At 47.8% G+C, this 26,198-nt stretch overlaps 1 protein-coding gene across 1 annotated transcript in view; it reads left to right on the top strand.

Annotated features, from left to right (window-relative positions):
* The window catches only part of Asb18 (ankyrin repeat and SOCS box containing 18), a 63,145-nt gene extending 37,219 nt beyond the window's left edge, over window positions 1-25,926 (top strand). Inside the window, exons 4-6 of the mRNA XM_046439896.2 lie at window positions 5,235-5,739; window positions 19,148-19,261; window positions 20,717-25,926. Of these exons, the coding sequence (XP_046295852.1) occupies window positions 5,235-5,739; window positions 19,148-19,261; window positions 20,717-20,902 (805 nt within the window). The 3' untranslated portion in view covers window positions 20,903-25,926. The remainder of the gene's footprint in view (window positions 1-5,234; window positions 5,740-19,147; window positions 19,262-20,716) is intronic.
* Window positions 25,927-26,198: the final 272 nt, after the last annotated feature.

Here is a 26,198-nt window from a genome sequence, read left to right as displayed (position 1 = left end):
GGACAGGCTACCTCTGCCCGAGCCCACTGCAGGGGCTGTCAGTGGGCCTCCCGGGAATTCCTGTGGAGTGCTAAGGAAGAAACACTCCCTGCCTTGAGAGGAGAGGAGCATGGGAAGGTCCTCTCTTTTGAATGAGTGAAGGAAGGAGGAGCTTAGAGATAACTTGAGGGCAATGCTCAGTGTGGTTCCTGGCTCGTGGAAGGTTCTAGACCAATAACACAGGCACGCTTTGCTTACTGGCCCCATCCTCCTGACAAACTCGTCACTAGACCCCTCCATCCCTAGGCAGCTTCACACTGTAACATCACAACCACACAAGCCTAGACAGCATGACCCCTGCACACCTGGATGCTGGAGCCTATTGCTCCCAGGCTACAAATCAGGAGAGCATGTCAACTTACTGGATACTGAGGGCAATAATGTCTGTGTGAACAAACATCTAAACCTAGAAAGGGTCTAGCAAAAATCCTAGGAGTTAGGAATTTTTCAGCTCCGTTATAAAAGCTTAGGCGACCACCATCATGTATGCTCACGGAAACTGACCAAACACAGCCCGGCGGTCATGACTGTACCAGGAGTCAGCAGTGAGGTGGACCATGTAACTGAGCACTTGGAGCCAGACCAGCAGGCCACCTGGGCTATGTCCTGGCTGCAAGGTCTCATGCAAGCCACTGATTTTTTTTTAAGCCTTGATTTCCCTACCTGTAAATTCCACCAGAATCCTGAAGAGTTACAAGGACTAAAGGTCACATTTGCTTAAAAAAAAAAAAAAAGACCAAGTACTGGGGAACCCATAGCCTTTCCAGCTATAACTAGGAGGCAGGGGAGTACCATTTGGGGGACTGTGTGAAGTGATTGGAAGGCAGAGAAGATGGGACAGAGAAAAGGTGGGAAAAGGAAATCCTAAGGCCGACGGGCGGGGGGCCTGGCTGACAGAGCAGGGGGGCAGAGGAAGAGGCCAAGACAAGAAAGCCCAGGCTGGGCAGGACCTTCCGCCAGAGGAGGTGACCAGGAAAAGCTGTGGCTTGGCAGGCTGCTGCCTGGTGGACAGGAGCTGAGTTGGGAGAGAGTGGACTCCAAGATCACTTCCTCCTTAGCATGAATTAAAGTGACATGGATTCAACAGCCCTTGATGGCCCCTCTCCGTTCACTCCTGCCTCTGGGTCAAGCTACTCTTTCTTTGTGCTGTCAACCTTGGGCCCTGTAACAGCTGTCAGCACAGTCCTTATCCATGACAGGAATGAGGAATGGAGGGGGTGAGTGTGTCGGTCCAAGCACCTTCTTACAAGAGGCTGTGGAGATGCCATGGAGTCTCCTCCATCCCAGTGAGAGAAAGTGCCTCTCATGCTCCAGATGGGAGTGCACCCCCTGCTCCCCACACTCACTGTTCCGCGCTGATCCAGGGCCCTTCCTGGCTTCTGCCCGTCCATCAGGATACCAGGAAACCTGTCGCAAGTCCCAGCTCTGAGTAAAAGGCTCAGCCCTCATGGGCTCCCCACACAAATCTGGGAGTTGTGCTCCCATCTAGGCCATTTCTTCAACTGGGGACACATACACAGCACTGAAATGAGGACCAGTGTTCGAGGGGGGGGCCTGAGTGCCAGAGTCAGGTCTGAGAGGTCCCTGAGACTTTAGCCACTTTTCTGCTGATCGTGGAGTGAGTTGTGACCGCCCAGCCGGTTCTACTCACCTTCCGGAGGCGTGGCCATGCCTACCCACATTCTGGGGCTGCAGCTTATGCCTGAACAGATCAGTGGACAAGTCGAGAGTGTCTGGGAAACTGGAAAGCAGGGCTGACATTATTTGAATCTGCGAGCTGCTGCTGGAGCTGCTGAGGGTGGCTTGTGATTAATAATGCCAGCTGTGGCCATATCAACCTGTTACTCTGACTTATGTTGGAAAATTTGAAAATACAGGCAGGTGAAAAGGAAATCAAAGCCCCCGTCACCCAGTCATCCAGAGACAACGCACGCTGCCCTGCCTTGTCTGGTCTTTCCTTCCACACACATAGACATGGGCAGCTTTTCTACATGGGATGGCACAGTGCTGCTTGGTATTGGACTATCCACACGTCCAGGACACAGCCCCCTCCACACCATCACTCGGGCTTTCAAGCTTCATTTTTTTTTAAGATTTTTTTAAGAGGATGGACACGTTATCTTTACTATATTTATTTTATTTCTTTTTATGTGGTGCCAAGAATCCAACCCCAGTGGCTCACATGTGCAAGACAAGAGCCCTACAACTGAGCCACAGTCACAGCCCCCTTGAGCTTCATTTTTTAAAATATTTTTTTAGTTGTAAATGAACACAATACCTTCATTTTATTTATTCATTTTTATGTGGTGCCAGGGATGGAACCCAGTGCCTCACGCATGCTCGGCAAGCGCTCTGCCACTGAGCCACAGCCCCGGCCTGCGAGCTTCGTTTTTATTAACTGCCCACAGTGTGCCAACAGAGACGCGCCCTCTGCCAATCTGTGCTGTTGTGTGGCTTCGTACCTGCGATTCTGCAGTGCTAACCACTGCCCACGGTCAGAAAGGCCAAGGTCGAGCTACCTGGAAGCTCCTCATTAAGACAGAAAAGAGCATCTTCCACCCTCTGAAATGCGGGCCAGTGTCCTGGTTCTTCTGACAGGTGTCTGGGCTGCAGACACCTGTTTCCTGGGGGACATCTTTGGAGGCTGAGGTGCTTTAAAAAATAATGTAGAAGAAAATGGTTTGTAATTGTTTGCTAGTTTCAGAGGCAAAAAAAAAAAAAAAAAACAGAACCCTTGATTCCTAACCTCCTGCGGCATGGTTCAGCATTTCTCCCAGAGTCAAGCAGGAAGACGCTGGGCTCTCTGATTATAAAATTTGCATGTTCTCCTAGCTGGTTACCGTGCCAAGGGACATTTCACATCACATTGTACTGTTTGTCAAAAATCTTTTGCCCAAACAGACCACTTCTCAAGATACTGCTGATGCTGAGGCTAAACAAACACAAAGGTAGAATTTAAAATACTGAGAGTTCCTAAGAGGAAATATAAAGAGATTGAGAGGCAGCCACTGTCTGCTCTGAACCTTCAACGGGTGATCTGGTTCAGAGTCCAGGTAGATAAATGACAGAAAAACAACAGAAACAAGGCTGCAAAGTGTTGATTCATGAAAAGCGCCTGTTCAATGTGCTTTCAGGGAACACCAGCACTTTTAGGCCAGGTGCCTCAGGAGACACCGAGACAGAGACATCAAAGAGCCCCCATGTCCACATTCGAGGAGCCAACAATCTAAGAGAGGAGACAAAGGTGCCAGCAAATGTTGGAAACATGGTGTGACAAGTCATGCCTGGGCACCTGCAGGCTAGATGCAGGACAACACAGAGCTGTAGCCCTCTGCCTGGTGGCTCTGGGGAGACTTTTGAGAGGAAGGAAGGATAGGAATGTGGGGGCCATTGTAGTGCCAGGGGCTTAGGAGGAAGGGAGAACATGCAAAGGGAGAACGAAATGGCTAGGGGTTCTAGGGACCACCCCTGGTGAGGAAGGACTGAAATGCAGCTGGGTGGAGCCTCCCAAGGTGAAGCTGGTGAGGTCCACGGGAGCTGGATCCCGGGCAGCTGGTGTCCTGAGAAAGGAGCAGGGCTTTGCCACCAGTTTTAAGCAGGTGTGGCTCTTCTGATTCACATTGGCAAGCCTCTTTCTGGATGGCACGGAGCTTCCCAGATTGGAGCAAGGGACAAACTAGGAGACCTGTGAACATTCCAGCAAGAAGTGATTTGGCCTCTCAAACGACAGTGACAGTCAATGGAGGGAGGAAGCCATTCAGGTGATTATTAAAGAGATGGCACCAACTGGCTGAGGCACCAATGCAGAGGGGAGTGAGGGAGGGACAGGACAGAAGAAAGACAGAGAGCAAGTAAGCTGCAGAGCAAGACCCTGGGCATGCTGAAGAGGAGCCCAGGGAGGCAGGGCGCAGGAGGCCTCCCTCCTCGAACCCGGGAAGACAGCACAGCAGTGGTAGAAACAGCTTACAATACCTGTTGGAACAGACTCCTGTGCAGGAGGCAGGCAGGTGGGGGGTTCCTGGAGTGCACTCTGAATGGAGCAGGTACAGTACTGAAGAGAAGGATGGGGCAGAGTCACAGGGCTCAGCACCCTAGAAAGCTGAGGAACGAGGACTCAGCCTCCAGCACTGAAAAACAGTAAGTAGCCGGAGCCCTGAGGCCGCTGAGACCAAGGCCAGTCCCCTCAGGCAGTGCTTTCCCAGCGGGCTCAGCCGCCAGGAGAGCGAGAGGAATGAACTCCGGGTTAAAGGGGTGGCCATCTGATGCAGGGCATGGAAACCATTGCAATTCAAGGGAACTGAAGATTAAGAAAGGGAAACCGGTGACCCCAGTGCTGCCCGGGGATCAAGGAAAGCCAGGAAGGGCTGAGAGGCAGAGGTCAAGGACTCAAGGCTCATTAGGTGCCCACCCTCAGACAGAGCAGACTGAGTCTTCCACCAGGTACTAGGTCATGAGGTCCAGCATGGGCCTGTCTGGAAACAGCCACCATTGGAATGGCAGTCGAGGTGTCAGGAGTGCTTCTAGGGGCAGCCACTCTTCCCGGAGAGGCCTTGGCAACTCCGCTCAGATACAGTTTAGGAACCAGCAAAAGACACCCACCTCTGGGGGAGACAGCAGCCTCACATGGGGACCTGGAGACCTCAGAAGACTGTTTGGGTTACTGGGCTACAGCCCAAATTCACAGTCCCATCCAAGAGAGTCTGTTTGGGATAAAGGTCGCCCCACAGCTGGACATGGTTCTGTTTCCACCTGACCTTCCAGCGCTGGGTTGAGGACATGGCCGTGTTGCACTGAGTCGGTGCTGTTGAGGGATAGATAAATTATCCATGGGAACAAGGAGGGCTCTCGTGGGTTTCACTCTCCAGGTGTAACAAGGAACGCAGGTGACCAGTGCATGGAGAACTGTCATTTGTCCACATTACTTTCCCAAAGTAGCACCAAGTTTTAACTCTGACTTTTTATGAAAGGTCCCAGGCTATTCCCGTTTTGTTTTTTGTTGTTGTTTTGTTTTGTTTCCAGATAGTTTGAATTCCTGTACCCTTTGCACTGGAGACCCAAATTCATGGTTTTTCTCAGGCTCACTCTTGGTATTTAAGTGGGCTAAACCGCGGCGTAAACTCCAGCCTACAGGCAGTAGATTGGGGGCTGCGGGGGTGTGTGTCTTTCCCCTGGTGACAGCCTTGGCCTCCCCGCAGGTGCGCGCAGGCGCTGCTGGAGCATGGTGCCTCGGTGCAGCTCCCGGGCGGCGCGGGCCGGGACACGCCGCTGCACGTGGCAGCGCAGCACGGCCTGGACGAGCACGCACACCTCTACCTAGGCCACGGGGCGCGCGTGGACGCGAGGAACCGCCGCGGCGAGACAGCCCTGAGTTTGGCCTGCGGGGCGGCGCGGAAGCCCGACGAGCACGCGCGCTGCCTGCGCCTGTGCGCGCTGCTACTGCAGCGCGGCGCGGCGGCAGACGCGCGCGACGAGGACGAACGCAGCCCGCTGCACAAGGCCTGCGGCCACGCGCGCCACAGCCTGGCGCGCCTCCTGCTGCGGTACGGCGCGGACGCGGGCGCGCTGGACTACGGCGGAGCCTCGCCGCTGGCCCGCGTGCTGCAGACCGCCGCCTGCGCGCCCCAGGCCGCGCCGCAGCTCACGGTGCAGACGCTGCTCAACCACGGCTCCCCCACCGTGTGGCCCGACGCCTTTCCCAAGGTAAGGCGAGCCCCAGCTGGGCTGGCATGCGCCACGGATGGCCATCCGTGGCCGATGGCGGAAGAGCATCCCCAGGGAGCTTTGCCACGCAGAGGCTGGACTTGGGAGCTGGCTTTGCATGCAGCGCTTTCAAACTTTGACAGGCCCAGGCCCCCCGGGGCGATTCTGGGATGGAAGCTCTGCGTTTCTAACAAGCTCCCAAGTGAGGCCGAGGCTGCTGATCTTAGAACCCCACTTTTTGAGAATCAAAGGCCTAGAAACTTCCTAGGGGTCAGAGTCACAAGGAAATTAAGAGGTTGGGCTGTAAGTAGCATATCAGAACATACCCTTTCAAAGGAGTAACGTGGGGACCTCTGGCGTTTATTTCAATGACGTTATCACGACTCAAAACACGTTGGCGGTTCGTCTTCTGGTGTTATTTTCAGAAAGATGAAAAAATAGTCTCTGTTTGCATCTGGTGTTTGATCTAAAACGAAATTACCCAGCCTCGTCCTCTGCCTTGTTAATGATAGCACTTAACACCCTCGCAGATTCCTCTCCTTTAGTCTCGTAGCACTGATGTGAAATTCTCCGTAGGGATGATGTTGTCCAAACATCCGTCTACCTGAGTTTCCATACGTGAAGTGCCTCCTTCTGGGTCACAGCTGTGTTGAGACCTCAACTCCATTTCCCAGGTTCTTACCTTTGTAAACTTGACATCCGATCCACCTGTCAGATCTGCCCTGAAATAATAATGATGAAGAATAAAGATTTCTCATCAGAGAAAATACCCAAAAGGCAGGAAGTGTTTCCAAAAGAAGTTTCCAAAATGTTGTTTGGAGTAGGAAATTGCCCTTCCCAAAGACTTCATTGAAGGAAATCACTTCATTGGATGTAAAATTTTTGTGTATTTGACATAAAATTGATCTCATTACCCAAGACGCAAAGTCATAGGCAAATGACATTTTTTGGTCTGGCATGTTTTTAATAGATATCAGGAAGGTTGTTACCCAAAAGAACAGTATCTGAAACTGTGCAGTTCACATATTTCTGCCAATGCTAACTCTGCATTACAGATGCATTCAGGGTAGAGAGTATGTCTACAAAAGGAAAGGTAAAAAGTGGGAAATCCACTGAGACCAACATGATGTCCCTTTATGTGACCAATATGATGGCCCTTTTCTGTCACTATCTCCCTAAGGTGCTCCTCCAAAGCATTTCAACATGGTAGACTCTTAAAGGGAGGAAACGCCAGCATGCCCTTTGTGTTCATAATCTTTGTGTTCATAATTTAGCCCTTAACCTTTCCCATTACTAGCAGGCTTAGTTCATCAATCTGTGTTATAGAAGCAAAACTCACCGCTGCCCTGCCACTCACATTGCATCTGCATTAAACCATGACGTGCACTTCAACACTCCTTGTATGACACTGCATACAGAATGAAAGGAGAAACCTTACAGGATGAGCCTCAAGTGGAAAATACATGCAGCCATTTTTAAAGAAAAAATTAGGAGTCAATATGTGCCAGTAGCAACCAGGAATAATCCTTCATTAGCCTTGATGTCATTTTAGTGCACATGATCTTTGCCCAGGTTTTCAAGTTTTGAGGGCAGACTCACAGCCATCCCCTCTGGAGACCTCTAGTGCCTGAACTCTGTCTCCAAGCTACAGGAAATACCCTGCCTTGACCTAGAGATGAAGGACAAAGCCTCTGGCCCATCTTCAAGAATCTGTTCTGGATCCCCAAAACTATGTCAGCCACACATGACTGGTATATAGTCAGTGGTCCAGCTACCTCTGCCCGGGCAGGCTGGGATGAGTCCAGGTTTACTAGGCAGTGAGAGGTGCTTGGCCCCTGGTCTAACAATATCTATCCAGTCAATTCCACCCCAAAGTGGGAAGATTTGGATTTTTATTTTGAGAAATCTTCAATATCTTGAAGTTTCACCCAAGCGTTGCCCACTACTGCCTACCCTGTGCTCAGGTGGTGCAGACAATGCAGCCCTTTGATCAGTGATGTTGAATGAATGCAAAAGGTTCCAGCAACTATAGGGTATGCAGCCGCCTTTAATCTCTGGACAATCCTCACACTTCCAGGGGGTGCCCCCACACCTGGCCAGGAGCAGCTGGTGGATGGGGACACATGTACCACACTGAGAATCCTCCAAGCAAAGGTAGAAGTGCCTGTGACATTCTAACCTTGCCCCAGGACAACCAGACAATATGCTGTGATCTGGAGGCGGCATCTTCCTCCCCCAGGCTCCCCAAGAGTGTCCCACTGGGGAAGGCGTCTAATCACGCACAACATCAAAGGGACAGGCCCAAGAGGGCTCGGCAGCCTTGGCTAGTGCCCACAAACACTCACACAGGCCACAAAGACGCTCATCAGAGAAGACTCAGGCGCCACGGCGAGGCAAGCACAGGGCCACTGGGAATGTCACAGAGCATGCAGCCAGTGGGCAGCAGCCGTACTTTAAATAGATGTAAAGAGACACCCATGGAGCTCAGAATGACTGAGGCACAAAGCTTCACAGCGAGCTTGGGACATAAATCACCATTCCCCCACACCAAGACAAGGACCCACCTCCTCGGCAGCAGGCGGACACAAGGATCTACCGGAGCCTGGCTCAGTGCTCCGTGGAGAATCAAAGGGTATCCAGGCTTCCAGGCCTCTCTTCCCCTCTGAGCTGCAGTTCACACCAGAAGCAGGCGCAGGTGGCCAGCTGCAGCGCCATGTGGGCTCTGCAAGGTGTCACACCAGGTTAGGGTCAGGCCTGGCAAATGCCGGCAGGAGGCAGAGATGGGCCTGAAAGTGTTGGCACCTGCCATAGGCCCACCGTGTGGACTGGATGCTTGATCTGGATAAAGGAAAAGGCTCGAGTTTCTCTCCTGCTCCTTCCTACCTGGAAGGCGCGTTCAGAAGCCAGCCTTCTCCCTGGCACCTCCCACCTCTTTGAAGAGCACATTTTTGGTTCAATCTCAGAACACGATTTTGGAGCCACAAAGGGAGGGGTGCCCTTAAGTCCAGCCCCCTCCAAAACTGACATGGTAGACCCATAGTCGCGGAGCTGTGGGGTGGAACACCAGAACCCTACCAAGTCCCTTCACCTAGAATCACTGCCCTCCCCTGCCTCCTCCCCCTCCCTGGTTCTCAGTTGGCAGCCACCTGGAATCAGTGCTTGGATTAAGTGGCCAATCTCATTTGTTCCCCAGTATCACCCAACCACCTCCACAGAACTTGTCATTTGCGTTCACCATGTGTGTGACCAAGCATTCTAGCCCCTCCAGCCCTGACCCCTATGTTGTACTGCTTCCCAAAGCCACTTCTGTGACCCGTGGAGCAGAGGTCACCCTGAGCAGCAGAAATGCACCTGCAGAGGGTCGTAAACAGTTCCTCCTGGGACATGACCAGGAGTCAGGGAAGTGCAGGACAATGCCACGGTGAAGGTTCCCCAGGCCGCAAAGTACCCACTTCGCCTCCTGAGGGCATCCTTTGCACACTGAGTTATGCATTCAGTAGGCATGTCTTGAGAACTTCTGGGCTGGAATTAGAGAGACCACATGTGTTCCCGGCCCTCATGGAGTTGCCTGTCTTGTGAGCTGAACAACCACACGTGCCAATGTGAAATCTCTGTGGTGACAGTTGCCACAAAGCCAAGAGCAGATGGGGGCTGGTCTGGTGGGGGATCAGAGGCTACACCGAGCACATGATGAGTACTCCCAGAGGAGCCTGGAGACCCAGCTATGTGAGGCCTCCGGAAGGGACTTGTTCCAGACGGAAGGAACAGCAGGGACCGAGAACTGAGTCTGGACAGCCAGGCGGAGGCCTTGCCGTACAGTGTGAGATTCTGCAGTAGTGCACACCTGTGAGCCCAGCCCCAAGAGAGGCTGGGGATTGCAAGTTTGACGCCAGCCTCAACAATTCAGCAGGACCCTGCCCCAAAATAAAAACAAAAAGGGCGGATGATGTAGCCCAGTGGTAGAGCATCGCTGGGTTCAATCCAAGTACCAAAAGCAAAAGTCAAAAACTGTGGGAATCTACTCCATCGTTTTTAAGCGGAGGAAGTGCCATAATCCAACTCATGTTTTAAAATGATTTCTCTGCAGTCCTGTAGAGAACATGCTGGAGTAGAAGGCAGAGGGAAACCACTGGCCATTGTGGAAATCCAGTTGAGGGGTGCACTTGGCTTGAACAACACGGGGTGGAGGTTGGTGCGGGTAATGACAGATTCTAGAAATATCTGGAAAGCCCTGTCTTGCCTCACCTGGATGTTGACAATGCCAAAATAGGGGCCTTAAATGTTGACGTTTTCTTCTTGACCTAGTTACAGAATCAGATAAAGTGACTTCACCTATTTACCCCAGTTTCACAGGATTTTAGGGGAGAACCTGGGATAGCAGTAGTCAAAACCCAGGGCCCCATTTCCTGTCTTCACAGCCGCGTGCTCGGGCTCCCGGGGAGGGACGAGCCACCATAGGAGCGCCTCTGTTTTCTTGTCCTTGTTTTATTTCTCCATCTACATGTAAAGCAACGTGCCTCTGTGATTTCTCCCCTTAATTTTCTCTCTGCCGCCTCATTAGCTGGAGAGGGTCTGCGTGGACACTAATGACATCAGCATGTCAGAGTAATGTGGCAGCCGCCTCTCCACAGACAGCAAGGAGGCAGCGGAGACTTTTAAACTGTGTTGGCGTAAAAATAATGAAGGCAGCTAGCTGCCTGGCAAACAGAGGGGCACAGCGCTGAGGGGCCGGGAGGGGCGGGGAGCCCCAGAGAGGTGGAACAGCGCAGAGACAGAAAATGAATTCCCAGAGACAGGCAATAAGACTTTGTCACAGTCTGTGACCCGGGGTGGGGGAGGGGTGGTGCTCTGCCTCTGAGGGCAGGCAGCTCTTCCCAGGCGGGGGACATTCGTGTTCCATGCCGTCCCTGGGAGCCATTTAACACTGCAGAGTAGTGACAGGGCCAATTGGGGGGTCGCTGGGAGGGCGAAGTTAGCAAGGGCTAAGGAAGGCCTTGGAATTGTTTAGGACGCCATCTCCATAGGCCCAGACCTGGTCTGGGGGTGCCCCGTGTGAACCGTTCTCAGTGGCACATTTTCCCCTGACGGAGAAGGGGTGACTGAAGTCGGAGACCACCACGCACAGGGAAGGCGTGTTAGAGGGCCTTGTGCTCACCAGAAACATGGACGCCAGGCCCTGCGGGCTCCCTCTGCAGCCGCCCAGTGTCCTTCTCTACAGCCTGCTCCAGCCTGACTTGGTGACAGTCATAGATTAGGGGGTGGGGGTGGGAGGGGAGGAGCTGAGATGAAAAGTCTTACCGTAGCAGCAGCTCCATCTTCTCCCGAACATCTGTGAAGACAGAGGGAGGGAGGGAGAGACGGGATCCCTGGCACCAGTGAGGGGGGCTCTTACCTGATGTCCCTTTGTGGTGTGGCCATGAGTGTCCAGGCAGTCAGGCAGACGTTGCCTGCACTCCACTCTGCCCTACCACACTCTCCCCTGGAGCTGGACCACGGCTTCGCACGTGTTGATGAACTTCCCATCTGTTCCTCACCTCAGTGCAGAAGAGTAACGAGAAAGCTAATGGATTCACAGAGGGAAAAGGGCCAAGAAAAAGAGAAACAAGACAGAATCCAAAAAAACAGAGAAGAAGTCCATATCTCTCATCAGAAGATTGGAAGAAAATCTCAGGCATTGAGTGCCTCCTCCAGGGAGCGCGGGAAGTTGCCCTGCTGATCCAGAACAGGGCCAGAGGAAGCCAGCAGAACGGCCTGGCCAGGAAGGTGGAGGCTGAGGAGTGCCGCCCAGAAAGCAGGGCAGTCGTAGATTAAACCACACCAAGGGAGGCCCATTTAAAAAACCAAACCAGTGACATGAATGGGGTGCTGTGCTATGTGCCTGTGCCCTGAGCCCTCCTGCCATGGCCCTGTTTGCTCTACATCCTGGGGGCAGGGGCGCGGCCTGGCCTGCAGGCTGGGCGCAGAGGCCCCTGTTGGCTGGCTTCTGGCAGGCTCAGCCAATGCACGCCAGGGCAAAGGGAGTGGAGGGGAAGAAGCCACACTTCTCCTCCTTCCTCTGCCTTAAGTAGCCCCCCAAAGCTTCTGCGTCTCCTCCAAGCCCCAGCACCACTGGACGGCTCTGCCTTAATGACCCAGCCCCTGACCCCACTAGGTTCCAGCCTGACCTGGGTGCCCCACTGTCGATAGCACTAAGGGCCACAACCGTTGCTTGTCTGGCTAATCCCTGGGCTAGCTCACCTCCCTGTGCTGGCTTCCGGGCAGCTCAGGAGCCTGTATAATAAATTCCATATGTTCACTTCCTTCTGACTGAAATACCTAGAGTGGTTTCTGCTGCTCGATGGGACTCTGACTGATGTAAGTCATTTCAGCCACAAGTAGAAGAAAACCCAACTCAAAGTGGATGAAGTAAGGAAATGCATCTTGTGATCTCAAGTAACACCAAGTGCACACGTTGCAGCCTGTAGGAGTGGCTGCATCCGTGTCTCCATGGTGTCATCCAGGCACCGATCCTTTCCAGCTCCCCGCTCCACTGTGCCGAGAGTCAGCTCCAGCCTCCCAGGGCTCCTCTCTTGGTCAAACAGGACTGCCAGCAGCAACTGGGCTAGGCAGCTTCCTTGTTCACAGTTTCTTGATTTATAAGAAGCCCTGGAAAAGGAGGGGGCAGGAGAGGAGGACCTAGAACAAAACTCTTGAAGTCATAACCAAAGACTCAATACAGGAAACCTGTCTGCACTGAAAAGCTTACGTTTCTAGTTAGAAGTTGATTGGTTGTTCTCTGTAAATCAATGACAGGAAGCATGTCAATGTCCAGTCTAGCAAAAATGTTCCAAAAACATGGGGAATCCTTGCCACATATTCAAACAGAAAACAGGTTATTCCTAAAGAAATAAAAGTCAGGCTATATATTTTGGGAGCAGATTTTTGTCACACACACATCGGAGAGAGCACTTGTCTTCAGGATGTATAAAGAACTCCAAAAACTTAACACCGAGAACATAAACAACCCAATCAATAAATGGGCTAAGGAGCTGAACAGACACTTCTCAGAAGAAGAAATACAATCGATCAACAAATTTATGAAAAAACATCCAACATCTCTAGTAGTTAGAGAAATGCAAATCAAAACTACTCTAAGATTTCATCTCATGCCAGTCAGAATGGCAGCTATCAAGAATACAGACAACAGTAAGTGTTGGTGAGGATGCGGGGAAAAGGCACACTCATACATTGCTGGTGGGACTGCAAATTGGTGCAGCCAGTCTGGAAAGCAGTATGGAGATTCCTTAGAAAACTGGGAATGGAACCATCATTGGACCCAGCTATCCCACTCGGTCTATACCTGAAAGACCTAAAAACTACAGTAACATACTACAGGGACACAGCCACATCAGTATTTATAGCAGCACAATTCACAATTGCTAAACTGTGGAAGCAACCTAGATGCCCTTCAGTAGATGAATGGATAAAGAAACTGTGGTACATATGCACAGTGGAGTATTACTCATCATTAAAAGAAAATAAAATTATGGCATTTGCAGTTAAATGGATAGAGTTGGAGAATATCATGCTAAGCAAAGTAAGCAAATCCCCCCCAAAAACAGAGGCCAAATGTTTTCTCTAATAAGTGGATGCTAATCCATATGGGGAGGGTGCATAGGATATGTGGAGGAACTTTGAATGGGGCAAAAGAGGTGGGGAGGGGGCAAAGGGGTAGGAAAGATGGTGGAATGAGATGGACATCATTACCCTAGGAACATGTATGACTGCACGAAGGTGTGACCCTACTTCACGAACAACCAGAGAAGTGAAAAATTCTGCTCCATCTGTGTGCAGAGCTTTTTACTGTGATATATAACTGATTAAATTAATAAATAAATAACAAAAAAATAAATTCCAGATTTATTTTACCCCCAAAATAAATAAATAAAAATGGTTAAAGATGCCCCCCCCGAAAAAAAAACAACAAAAAAAATAGATTCCTCTGCTGCATTGTTAGCATGAAACAGTGAAATGTCATCTACAGATTTTTTTCTTTTTTTGGTACCAGGAATTGAACCCAGGGGCACTCAACTGCTGAGTCACATCTCCATTCCCTTTTATATTTTATCTAGAGACAGGGTCTTGCTAAATTGCTTAGGGCCTTGCTATTTGCTGAGTCTGGCTTTGAACTCACAATCCTCCTGCCTCAGCTTCCCAAGCTGCTGGGATCATCTACGTATTTTTAAGGGAAAATTGGATACTATAATTTTTAGGCTCAGCCAAATAGCTTTCATTTTATGTCAAAAGGAAAACACTTAGACTGGGTATGGTGGCTTAAGACAGAGCTCCATCTCCACAGATCTAGTGGAGGAGAAAGCATAGGGCTCTGATCATAAATGTGAGGAGTACATAATGAACCTTGAACCAAACTGAATCAGCTTCTTCTACCACCCTGAGAAGATGTTCCTACGAATAGTGCAGTACACCAGAAAATAAAAGTAAAACGTTGTCAACTTATTTTAAATAATATAATCTTTGAAACTTTTATAGCACACTGTCAGGTGACCACCACGTCAATAGTTATTCAGGCAGGTGCTCATGGTCCCAGCTACTCCAGAGGATGAGGCTGAGGCACGAAGATCACTGAGCCCAGGCTTCGAGACCAGCCAGGGCAACAAAGTGAGGCTTGTCTCAAAAAAAAAAAAGTTATTTAATTGCAGACTATTTAAGGAAGACAGTGGAAGTACTGTGCTTTAACATTTATTGCTATGAGCCACCTATGTTGAAAAGGAAATTGATGCCACTTTAAAGTAGGTTTAAAGTTGCTGACTTCAGGGGGCTGGGGCTGTAGGTCAGTGGTAGAGCACTTGCCTGGCTTGGGTGAGGCACTGGGTTCAATCCTCAGCACCACATAAAAGTAAATAAATAAAATGGTTATTTTTTTAAAGTTTTTTTAAAGTTGCGAACTTCATTTAGCATTATATTCTCCAACTCCATCCATTTGCCAGCAGATGCCATGATTTTATTCTCTTTTATTGCTATTATATATGACTCAGGGGAAAAAAATACCACTAAATCAAATGAGCCATCAATCCAAGGAGTAGAACATACCAAGCAGAGGGGAGAAAGGAAATAATCATGAAAAGGGCTCAAATTAATGGGTTAGTGAATTTTAAAGGAGACTTGCTTAACAAAAGCCAATTGATTAGGGGTGTGTGTGTGTCTGTGTGTGTGTGTGTGTGTGTGTGCGCCCGCGCGCGCATGTAGTGTGCTGGGGATCAAACCCAGAATGGCCCAGCAAGCAAGAGGCCCTGGGCTACAGTACTAGCACCACTAAATGTTTTTAAAACTCTGTCATGTTGTCTTAATCCCAATAACCGTATACTTTTAAAAATCTTCCCAAGTATTAAAAAGATTTAATTTTCTTCAGATAGTTGTACTAAGTTAACATAAAGTGAAATTCAAACCCAATTTTCAAAAATGCTAAAAAAGAAAACACTACAAAGCAGCTGGGCACTGTGGCTCATGCCAATAATCTAGCAGATCTGGAGGCTGAGGCAGAAGGATCACAAGTTAGAGGTCAACCTCAGTAACTAAGCAACACCCTAAGCAACTTAGTGAGAATCTGTCTTAAAATATTTTAAAAAGAGCTAGGGATGTAGCTCAGTGGTAAAGCACCTCTGGGTTCCATCCTGAATATAAAAAAATAAATAAATAAAAACCTTATCAAAGTAAATCTAGCATTATATTATATACTATATATATATATATATATATGGCATATAAAATACCCACAACGTATAGCAATTGGAGAGAAGAATAGCCAATTAGGGTTGGTTTTATAAAGGCAGAAATGAGACAACATTGGAAAATCCTGTTCTATAAACTTGGTAATATAACAGATAAAATTAAATTAAATCGCAAATTTTGTAACAATTTAGCAATAGAAAGGTATTTTCTGAAATCATAGCAGGATATTTATATGAAACTTATATCCAATATTATGTTTATGGTGAAACATTAAAGAAAATCCTATGAATTCCTATTAAAACTAGGAACAGAATGATTACACAGTCTTTATCAATGCTGTTATTTGGCATTGAACTTAAAAGTGCTAGCCAATGTAATAAGACAAGGAAAACAAATAGGAAATATTAATATTAAAGAAGAAAAACACTGTATATTGTCTACCTGGAAAAACAACCTAAAGTAAAGTATACTTCCAAGTCAGAGAAATAAAATGAACAGACCAATAGAAAAATGAGCAAAAGATGTAATTTAGCAAGTCATAAAAGAAGAAAGTTAAGTAATTAATCAAACCAAAAGTCAATATTCCATGTTGCATCTATCAAATTTAATCAATTATTGAGATGCTTTGGGTAGGGGGAGAGATGCACTCTTATATTTGTTTCTTCAAAAACTGCACCAAATTGGGGTTGTGGCTCAGTGGTAGAGCACTTAACTAGCATGTGTGAGGCACTGGGTTCAATTCTCAGCACCACATATAAATAAATGAATAAAATAAAGGTCCAGCAACATCTAAAAATATATATATTTTTTAAAAACTGCACCAATTTATGTTCTTATATTTGACAGTATGTTTTAAAAGCCTTAAAATGTAAATACCTTTAATCCTGCAATTCCATTTCTAGAATGTAACTTTCTCAGTGTATTTAAATAAGTTTTGGGGCTGTGGTTGTGGCTCAGCGGTAGAGTGCTCACCTAGCATGCACGAGGCACTGGGTTCGATCCTCAGCACCACATAAAGGATTGTGTCCACCTAAAACGTAAAAGTAAAATATTTTTTTAAAAAATTTTAAAAAATAAATAATTAAATAAGTTTCATCAGAGGAAAAGAGGGATTGAATTATGTCCAAGGATATTGTTTTATCCAAAAATATTGAGGCAACTTACATAGTTAATTCAATGAATATATTCTGATGTATTCAAGAATAAAATATATGGGCACAAAAATGATCCTGAAATGCTCATTTATAATTTTTGAATTATTCACAATCTATTTTAAGCGGAAAAAACTCAAGTTTCAAAATAATATGCAAAGCAGTTAGCATTTTTGTTATGCAGATGAGCCTTAGTTAATAATGGGATTATGTACCAATAAAGTCATTGTAAGTTAAAAACATCAGCCAGAGGAGACACATGGAATGCACCTGACCTACTGAATTTCGGAGCTCAACAACACAGAACAATGCAGAGCCCTGGTTCTTACCTCTGGTGAGCAGGGACTGATGGGCAGTGTGGGAGCTCAGCCCCATCTAGCATCACAGGGAAGAGAAGAGGGTACCACATGTCACAAGTCCAGGGGAACATCCACATTCAAAATCCAGTTTCTTGGGGCTGGGATTGTGGCTCAGCCGTGGAGCACTTGCCTAGCATGTGCAAGACCCCGGGTTCAATCCTCAACACCACCTAAAAATAAATAAGATGAAGGTATTGTGTCCAACTACAACTGAAAAATAAATATTTTTTAAAAATACAGTTTCTTCTGAATGCATGTTAATTACACTCCACTGTAGAATCAAAGAGTTGTTTAAGCAGAACCTCTGTAGGTTGGAACTTTGTGTGTGTGTGTGTGTGTAAATGTGTTGTCTAAATGGCATAAAACGTTAGCATACACAAAGTGTTGATAGTGGTTATCTCTGAACAAAGAACTACGATTCTTTTTTAAATTTTGACTCTCTGTATTTTGAAGGATCTTAGATCCAAAACAGTGAAGGAGCAAGGTGAGTTGTAAGAGCAACAACTGTAATGAGGGATTCAAATGCACCCTTCTGATTGAGGCCATGCTCAGAGGCCCAGGGTCAGGGTGCAGGCCAGGCTGGCCACTGGCTCCGGTCATGGTCTCCACGGGTGCTTGTTCTTGGAAGACTCCCAGGACTTCAGCCTGTTCAACCAAGTCTTGGAAGAGTGAGCTTGTCACCAAAGCTGACCCTCAAAAAGAATGCTATGAGGTTGCCCTGCCCTTCTCCAAAATCTAATCTCAATTCTGTTAAACTGAAAAATCTAGCTACTATTTGCAGAGGACAGAGGAAGAGCAGCAGGTTTCAAAACTCCACAGGGTTACAATCAGCAAAATCCCACAAAGAAAAACTACAGGATCAAGAATCTGGTTTCTCCAACAAATAAATACCATGAAACAAATGAGAGGGAAAAAAAATAAAATAAAATAAACCAAACAAATTAGTAGAGTGTGGTGTCACATACCTGTAATCCAAGCAACTCAGGAGGCTGAGGCAGAAGGATGGCAAGTTCAAGGCCAGCCTGGACAACTTGATGAGTCCTGGTCTAAAAAAAAAAAAAAAAAGAAAAAAAAATATGAAAAAGGACTAAGAACGTAACTCAGTGGCAAAGGAGAAATTATTTTGTTAATGGCATTATATTCATTTACCCAGTACCAGAAGGGAAATTATTTTGTTAATATAATGGCATTTAAGAGAAATTTGTAAATTGTAATGCTAACTAAATATTAGATGATATTAAGAAACAATTGTTAAAAAGAACAAATAAAAAAATAAATTAAAAGAAAGAAACAAATGTTAATTTCTCAGGTGCTATCATGTTTTTTTAAAAAGGTCCGTTAAGGGAAACACTGAAATGATTACAGGTGAAATGATAAGGACACGTGGGGTTTTGCTTCAAAACAATATTAGGTGAGTGCTGAGGGCGAAGCTGTGGCAGAGCTTGTGCAGGGCCCTGAGTTCCATCCCCAGCCTCACAGAAATAAATAAATAAATAAGAAGACAATATGAGGGGAAATGGATGCAGCAGGATCGACGTTGATTCAATGCTGAGTGCACAGGGCTTTATCTTTCTATTTGATCTATTTTGTGTGGTTCAAATTTCTCCATGATAAAAAATTTATTTTTCAAAAGCAAAATTTTATTTTTCCCATCTTTACAGTGAAGCTGATATGCTTGATCTATAAATTTGCAATTAAGAAAACAGGAATCTTTGCCAGTGGGCATTGTGAAAAAAAAATGTAAAGGCCAAGCTAAGAGGACATCCAGCAGCCCCAGAAGTGGGCCCTTGTCACCCTCCTGATTCAAGGAGGCAGAGGCTGGGAACGCCCTCCTGGGGCCAGGTTTCTGGTGCAACTCTGGTTTGCTCGCCCTCAGGCCCTCAGCGTCATCTCCTGGAACTTGGTGGCTTGAGTCCTGGTGCCCAGAGTTTTCAAAGCAGCCATCCTGAGGTGAGAGGGCACTCAGAGCCTGCCTGTGCCTGTCCTGGTTCACTCCTGGGCCCAGCAGCCTCCTGCTGGGCTGTGTTGTGGCTCTTCTCCAACTTGAGACCCCAGTCCCACAGCCAGGGAGAGGCGGGCGTGCACCCGACATATCTGCATGCCTCCCACCCTTCTGCAGGTGAACCCCAAGCCAGTCGTCCTACAGTGCATCTCCCCCCTTCCCACCAGGTGCTGAGGACCTGCGCGCCAGCCCCGGGCGTGATCGAGGTTCTTTTCAACTCCTACGCTCAGCTGCACGTGTCCGAGTCCTGGAAGGAGATGATTCCTGAGGAAGTGTATCAGGTGAGGAGATGCTTCTTTCTCCCACTCGGGTACAAGATTTTGCTGTCTGCGCATCTGTGCGGAGTTTTTCATGGATCCAGGAAGTGTGAACCATTGAGTTGGTGCGGCTCAGCGGTAGAGCACTTGCCTAGCACATCAGGCCCTGGCTACCATCCCCAGCACCAAAAAAAAAAAAAAAAAAAAAGGTTAAGAGGTAAGGAGGAGAGGGGACACTGGGGCACATTTACATGTTTCTGTTTTCTTCCGGCGTCTGAGTAACCACATAGCCAAGAGCCAGTTATTGTACAGTCACCTTCCCTGTACATGGGTTCTGCATCCAGATTTTGGATTCAGGGATCAAAAATCTTAAGGGACAAACTACACTGAGCATGTGCAGGCTTTGTTTGGCTTCTGGCCCTTCTTTCCTGAACAATACAGTGTGACATCTGTCGGGGGCATCCTAAGTCACCTAGAGGTGATTGAAAGTCCATGGGAGGATGTGCCTGAGTTACCTGCAAACACTGTGTCATTTTACAGAAGGGACTTGAGCACTTGCAGATTTGGGTACCCTCAGGGGTCCTGGAACCTGTCCCCCACAGATACAGCAGAGGATGGTGAGGGTGCTGTGGCTGCAGGGAGCACACAACAGCCCACACTGGCTTGGAGGCTGCTGGAGCTTAGGGAAGCAACATCAGGGAAGGGACTTGAAGCCGCCTGAGTGTGCAGGTCCTGGCTCCTTCTCTAGACATGCCAGTCTGGACCTGAGTGTGGGCTTCCTCTTCTGATGGCTCAAGGTGTAACTCACGTCACATGTGGTGGCACATGCCTGCAATCCCATTGACTCAGGAGGCTGAGGCAGGAGGATTGCAAGTTTAAGACCAGCCTGGGCAACTTACCAAGATTCTACCTCCAAACAGAAAGGCCAGAGGTTGGAGATGTAGCACAGTGGTAGAAGGCCCCTGGGTTCAATCCCAGAAGCAAAAAAGGAGCAACCCGCACAGCAAAGGGGGTCACATCCACACACAGCATGGTGCACGGGTGACTGTCAATTGCACAAAGAGGAAGAATGTTTCTTCCTGGATAATCCTCTCCCGGTTCACTGGCTGCATCAAGTGCATGTTAATGAATGCCAGGGATCACCATGTGCCCATGGCTTGGCCTGGGCTCTGGAGCCCATCACTGGCCAAAGGGAAGGCTTGTCAGGACTGGTTTGACAGGAGGCCACCCTTGGAGCTGCAGGGCTGCTGTCAGAGAGGACAGGGCAGGAAGGGATTGGAGTGCACAGCCCAAGTCCCTCGAGACCACGCCTCCCTGACTGGGTGGGAACTACATTGTAGAAGCACAGCGGAGGACAGCTCTCCTCCCTGCACTAAGCCAGGGAGCCACAGAGGGATGACTTTCTATGGTGGCCTGGTGGGGGAGGAATGTGGGTGGGTTCCGTGCGCCCACTTACACTCCCTGCGCCTTCCTTTCCAGATGCACGAGCCTTTCTACCAGTCTTTCTTTGCCTTGGCCCACACCCCGCGCTGCCTGCAGCATCTTTGCCGCTGTGCCATTCGCAGATGGTCTGGAAAAAACTGCTTTCACCTCATACCCCTGCTGCCCTTGCCCAAGTCCCTGCAAGATTACCTACTTTTGGAGCCAGAGGGTGTTTTGCACTGAAAGAGCTTGGCAACCAAGGCTGCTGGTCCTCATCTTGGCCCTTCAGGGAGGCCCTGTGGGGAAGAGCGCCTGCTGAGGAGGGGCACATCTGCATGGGCCTCCCGTGCCCCTCACTCCCATGTGACCAGCCGAAGCACAAAGCTGCCAAGCCTCGGGTTTGCCTCAACATGGAATTGATAATGAACATCCTTCCTGCATCTCAGGATTGCTTGTGAGGCTCACAGGACAGCGTGACTATTGCTGCACTTGCTGTTGCAAAGTACCTTTCAACAAAAGCTGAACTAAAAGGCATATGTCTTTTTCTAAGATCTGTCCCTGACCCCTAATGAACTGGCAGCATGCCTACTGCCCCATAGCCTGTGGACCCTCAGCCTCATAGGGAAGGCCTCCTACCCCCTCCTGGAGCCTGGCCACTGGGAGTGGGTCTGTGCCCAGAACATGCCAGGCCCACCTGCTGAGAGCACTCTTGCTTCCATGACAGGGCACCTCCCTGGAGCCTGTCACTGCTAGCAAGCACACAGCAATCCGGCACTTTCCCAGGAGGACCTTAAAGGGGTGTCGAGTCAGACTTTGGGTCCCATAGGAGTCCTTTGTCTGACACCCTCATTCCACCCCAACAGACCCCTGTGGAAAGTAGCCTGGAATGCACAGGTCCACAGGTGTTGCCCCAGCTCAGCCGAGCCCACACAGCAAGAGAGAGGGGCTCATTATCTAGGAACGTGTTGACCTTGTCTTCTGTCTGCTCTTTTCCTATGCTGTGACATCTGGGGCCTTGCTGACATGAGGGACAGCCCTTCCCAGTAGCTAGTCCCTAGAGACAGCTGGCCACAGAGCATCTTTTCACATGCATGCCAACCAGGCCAGAGCACACAGCCACCTTCTTTATCTGACTCTCACTAAGGGCCACTGTCCATCTGTCCTGATCACTCCAGGACCACGAACTAGACAATGAGGGACAGCTCCTATGCCCGAGAGCCACTGAAGCCTTCACACTAACCAGACCTAAGCCTGTTCCTCCCCCAGCTCCTGGCCAATGCTCATGCTTCCCTTCATGGCCCTGTGGCACGGTGAGCCTTCTTCTCTCGGGAACTATGAGAGATAAGCAGCTCAGTGATAGATACTCATCTCTCGATGTATTGCCTTACTTGACCTCAAGTTTTCTACCAATACACTTGTGTGTGTGTGTGTGTGTGTGTGCGCGCTTGCGCTGAGGATGGAACCCAGGGCTTCCCTCATGCTGGGCAGGCACTCTGCCACTGAGCTACAGCCCTAGCCCAACACACTATATTTCAAAGCAAGAACTCTTTATGGTCATGGTATGAGGATAAGCAGTGGCCCCTTTGCTTTCCAATTAAAGCCAGAGCAAGACCCCTGAGGCCAGGGCACACACTCCTACTGTCACTGTCTGGAAGCAAGTTCAGGCCCCAGGACGCAGCTATAGCTTAAGATGGGATGCTGTGTGCACCACGGGTGAGTAAAGCCCCCCTGGCAAGAAGGGTCCATCCATGAGGAGGGCCACCGTGAAGGAGAAGACAGGCTGAGCCTGGGTAGAGGGTCACATTTTAACACACTGGACTTTCCAAGGGAGTGATGAGACAGCTTGTCATCTTCCAACTCCTCCAGATGACCCATCCCCATCTCCATCCCACCCTTTGATAATGGACAATTGACCTGTCCTTCAAAGGGGATATGTAAACACTGTTTCAAGACCCCCAGAGGCCCCCAACCCAAGTAGATAACTCTCCCAGGCCCCTCCAGGTGTCATCGCTGGACCCAAAGGAGAACTTGAATGATGTCATTGGTGCAGGAAAGTGCAGGGCATGATGGATGGGCAGCCAGAAAAAAGGGTCCCCATCCTTTGTCAGATGGAAGGAAGCAGGGCTAGAGATGTGGGTTACAAATCAGGAGGCCCTGGGCCTCCATAGCAAGGTTTCTGAACCTCACTGTACAGGTATAAGGAACCAGAGGGCAGGTGAACAGTTACAGTCAAAAGGTGATGCTAGAAAGATTGCTTTGTCCTGGAAGGCGATACAGTACACTGGACATTGCATAGCTCATGGTAACAGCCTACAGATGGATTCAGAACTGGGTTTCTCCACTGAGCAGCAGAGACAGATACTGAAGTGAAACCAGCTGCAATTTGCTCACCTGGATGGCAGCTCTCACTAGTTTAGGGACCCATGAGATGAAATGGTATAAGGCAGGTCTTCTGCAGCCCCAAGTGATCTTGCTGAAATGTATCCAGCCACAGGTGTTTTTTAACCCCCCCCCAAAAAAAACCTGACTAATACAATGAGCATGCAAATATTTTTTCAAGATCCTGCATTCAGCTCCTTTGAATATTCACCCAGAAGTGAGACTGTCGAATCAGATGGTAGTTCCAGTTTTAGTTTTTGAGGAAACTCCATGCTGCTTTCCATGGCTGCTACCCCATTTCACAGTCCCATCAACAATGCCCCAGGGTTCTGATTTCTCTGCATCCTCACCAGCTCTTGTTATTTTCTGGTTTGTTGTTTTGGTTTTCCTTTGACCTTTGTTCATTTATCTGACTAACCCAGACTAACCCTTCCTAGCAGTTGGCTGGGAATGGAGCCCAAGGCCAGGGGCTGGGAACATGGTGACATGGTGGCTGCCTGCCTTCTCCTGGAGCTCTTGACCAGGTAGGTGATCAGGACAACATGTCCTAGGGCTGCTATGAAATATGGGGTCTGTCCTCTCCAGCCAGCACCCTTGGTCATCATGGACCCATATGTGACAGTAACAGCCATAAGCTGGCTCTCCTGGGATGAGGGGCGTCCTCTATCCCACCCCCAACTCTTCAGGAGCATGACATCACCGCTGCAAGAGAATGGCCAGGGAGGAAGCAGGCTCTGAACAGCAGTCCTCCTGGGTCCTGGTGGCTGTCCAGATGCGCTACATGCTGTCTCTGAATTATGACCATGACTCTATGGGGCAAAATGGCTTGTGCACTTGAGGCTATCTTAGTCATCAAATGAGGTACAATTCATTCATAGTTTTGCAGAATGTAATTACTGCTAGCAACTTACTTTGTTAGAGCCAAATAAATAAAATAACTGACAAAAAAAAAGTTGTTTCACTGACCAGTCTAGCTATGCTCCATGCTATATTGCTGGAAAGTTCTAGAATTACAGGACTTGCATAAGGAAGAGACTAAGAAGAAAGGGAGGGAAGAAGAGAAGTAGGGAGAAAGGAGGTAGAGAGGGGACAAATTAGCTGAAATGAACATTGAAAAAGATATTCTATTTTAAGACCAGAATTCTCCCATTTTATTTCCTTTCCAGTAAACAAAATTTACCCTGGCATTTATTTTTTATTTTAAAAAATCTAAACTTTTTTCCTTTCTTAGATAGTCCACACTGAACATCATTTTTCTTGTTGCATATATAACATAAATTGATTCTGCGAGATCTAAATTGTTTTCTTTAATTTCACATTTAGATTTTAATGGTACATTCACCTGGTTCAAAATTGATAAGGTAATAAAAGAGTGAATGGCCCCTTTACCTGCTGCTTCTACTAAAATGAAAAAAAAAAAAAAAAAACAGCCAAGGCATGGTTTTCTTCCTACTTTTATCAAATATCTTTGATTATTACCTGCCATCTGAACACAAGGATCCAAAATTACCTAAGTGACGTTCTCCACCAACACTGGTCCTAGAGAGGTGGGCTTCTCTGGTGCACCTATCCCCAGGACAGGAGCAAATGTTCACAGCTGGACCCCCAGACTCAGTGCACAGTCCTCCGGCAGTTAGTACATGGGCTGAACACTGTGTGACATGTTAGGGTTAAAATTTCAAATGCAGCATTGGGTCTATTTTTTAGTGTATTTGTGTCAGTTTAACTTTAAGTTACTTGATATCCATCAATTCAGCAGGTTTGGTAGAAAATCAAAGCCACTGACTCCCTAGGTATAAGGAGGATTTGCTAATCTCAGTAAGTATATAATCATCAAATTTCCAATCTCTGAAATAACCAGTTAGACCAACATGATGGGGAAGGCTGTTGAACTTTTGCAGAGAACACTTAACCCTCTACAGAAATGGTTAAAGTGCAGACTTGGAGAATGAGCTGGTCTGCTCCAGCAACTCAGCCCCCTCCTCGAAACCCTGGGCTCTGAGAAGGCCCTCGGTCACTACAATTCCAGATGCTGATTGCTTCTTACCTCTTCAGGGTAGCTCCCAGGACCAAGTGATAAACAGAGAATACTTCATCTTTTATTCCATCCCTTCAAGGATAAATTATTCCTTTAGTCCTATTTTCTATATGCCACTGGGATATTCAAAAGCCCTGGCAGTTCAACTCTGATCAATGCTGTTTTTTATTTCTCAGACTTAAGCATAGTTTGGCAGCATCAAAATACTTTTTAGACTCCAGGATTTATCTTGAAGTTGTTAACATCCTTCTATGTTAAAACAAAATCAATTTCATTAAATTGCTAAAATAACCCAGAGCCCTTGGGAAGATTTTAGAGGTGTGGAAATTCCTTGTTATAGAGTCCTGCAGGTGGCGCCATCAGCAAACGGTCTGACCCTCACCCTCCAACCTGCTCAGCCCAGAAAGAAGGGAGGAAGAGAAGAAAACAAGGAAGGACTTTAGCTCCCATGATAAAGGGAGAAGAGCTCGGGAAGGCCATGGAGTCATAAAGTACCATAGAGAACTGTGCTGCTATGATAAAAAATTCAGTAATTAAAATATTGATTATGGAATTGCTTGCTTCCTTCATATTAAATATGTGCATTTTATAGGCAATGTGTTTATAAATAAATATAATTTTCAGTTGACTCTTTTATGGTGTCATAATGACAGCCCGGTCCTCGTCTCTGTGTTAAACGTGTTCTTTAACAAAATTATACATTTACTGTTGCAATGTGACTAGCTGGGTTTGCAGCCTTCGTCTGATCTTCAGGAGCAGCATTTCTGCAATCCTAACACTCTGCTTAATCACTCCAATAAAAAGAGTAGATTTCTTTGTAATGCAATTTGTAAGCAATAAACATGATTGAGAATGCAGTATTTGCTGTCGACTATGTTTAGTGCAGGATTTTAATTTGGTGTGTAATTATTCATTTGGTAGGCACTTTTTTTTCCATTCACATTTCCTATCCATGATCTGGAGAAAGTAGGTAAGTTTGAAGAACATAGGGAAAACAGGTTTTCGTGTATTTGATGTAAGTGGTAGTTTGTTATGGAAGGAGATTTTTTTTTTTTATCTGCTAAAGATAGGAGGTCACATTAACGCATAATACAGACACATAAAAATGTGATTATGGTTCTA

Source organism: Marmota monax, unplaced genomic scaffold, assembly GCF_021218885.2.
Source record: "Marmota monax isolate L192 unplaced genomic scaffold, Marmota_monax_Labrador192_F-V1.1 WCK01_AAM20220418_F8-fsc00041, whole genome shotgun sequence".
NCBI classification, from domain to species: domain Eukaryota; kingdom Metazoa; phylum Chordata; class Mammalia; order Rodentia; family Sciuridae; genus Marmota; species Marmota monax.
Note: the sequence above shows the minus strand (reverse complement) of the source record. Positions and strands in the feature narration are given on the sequence as shown.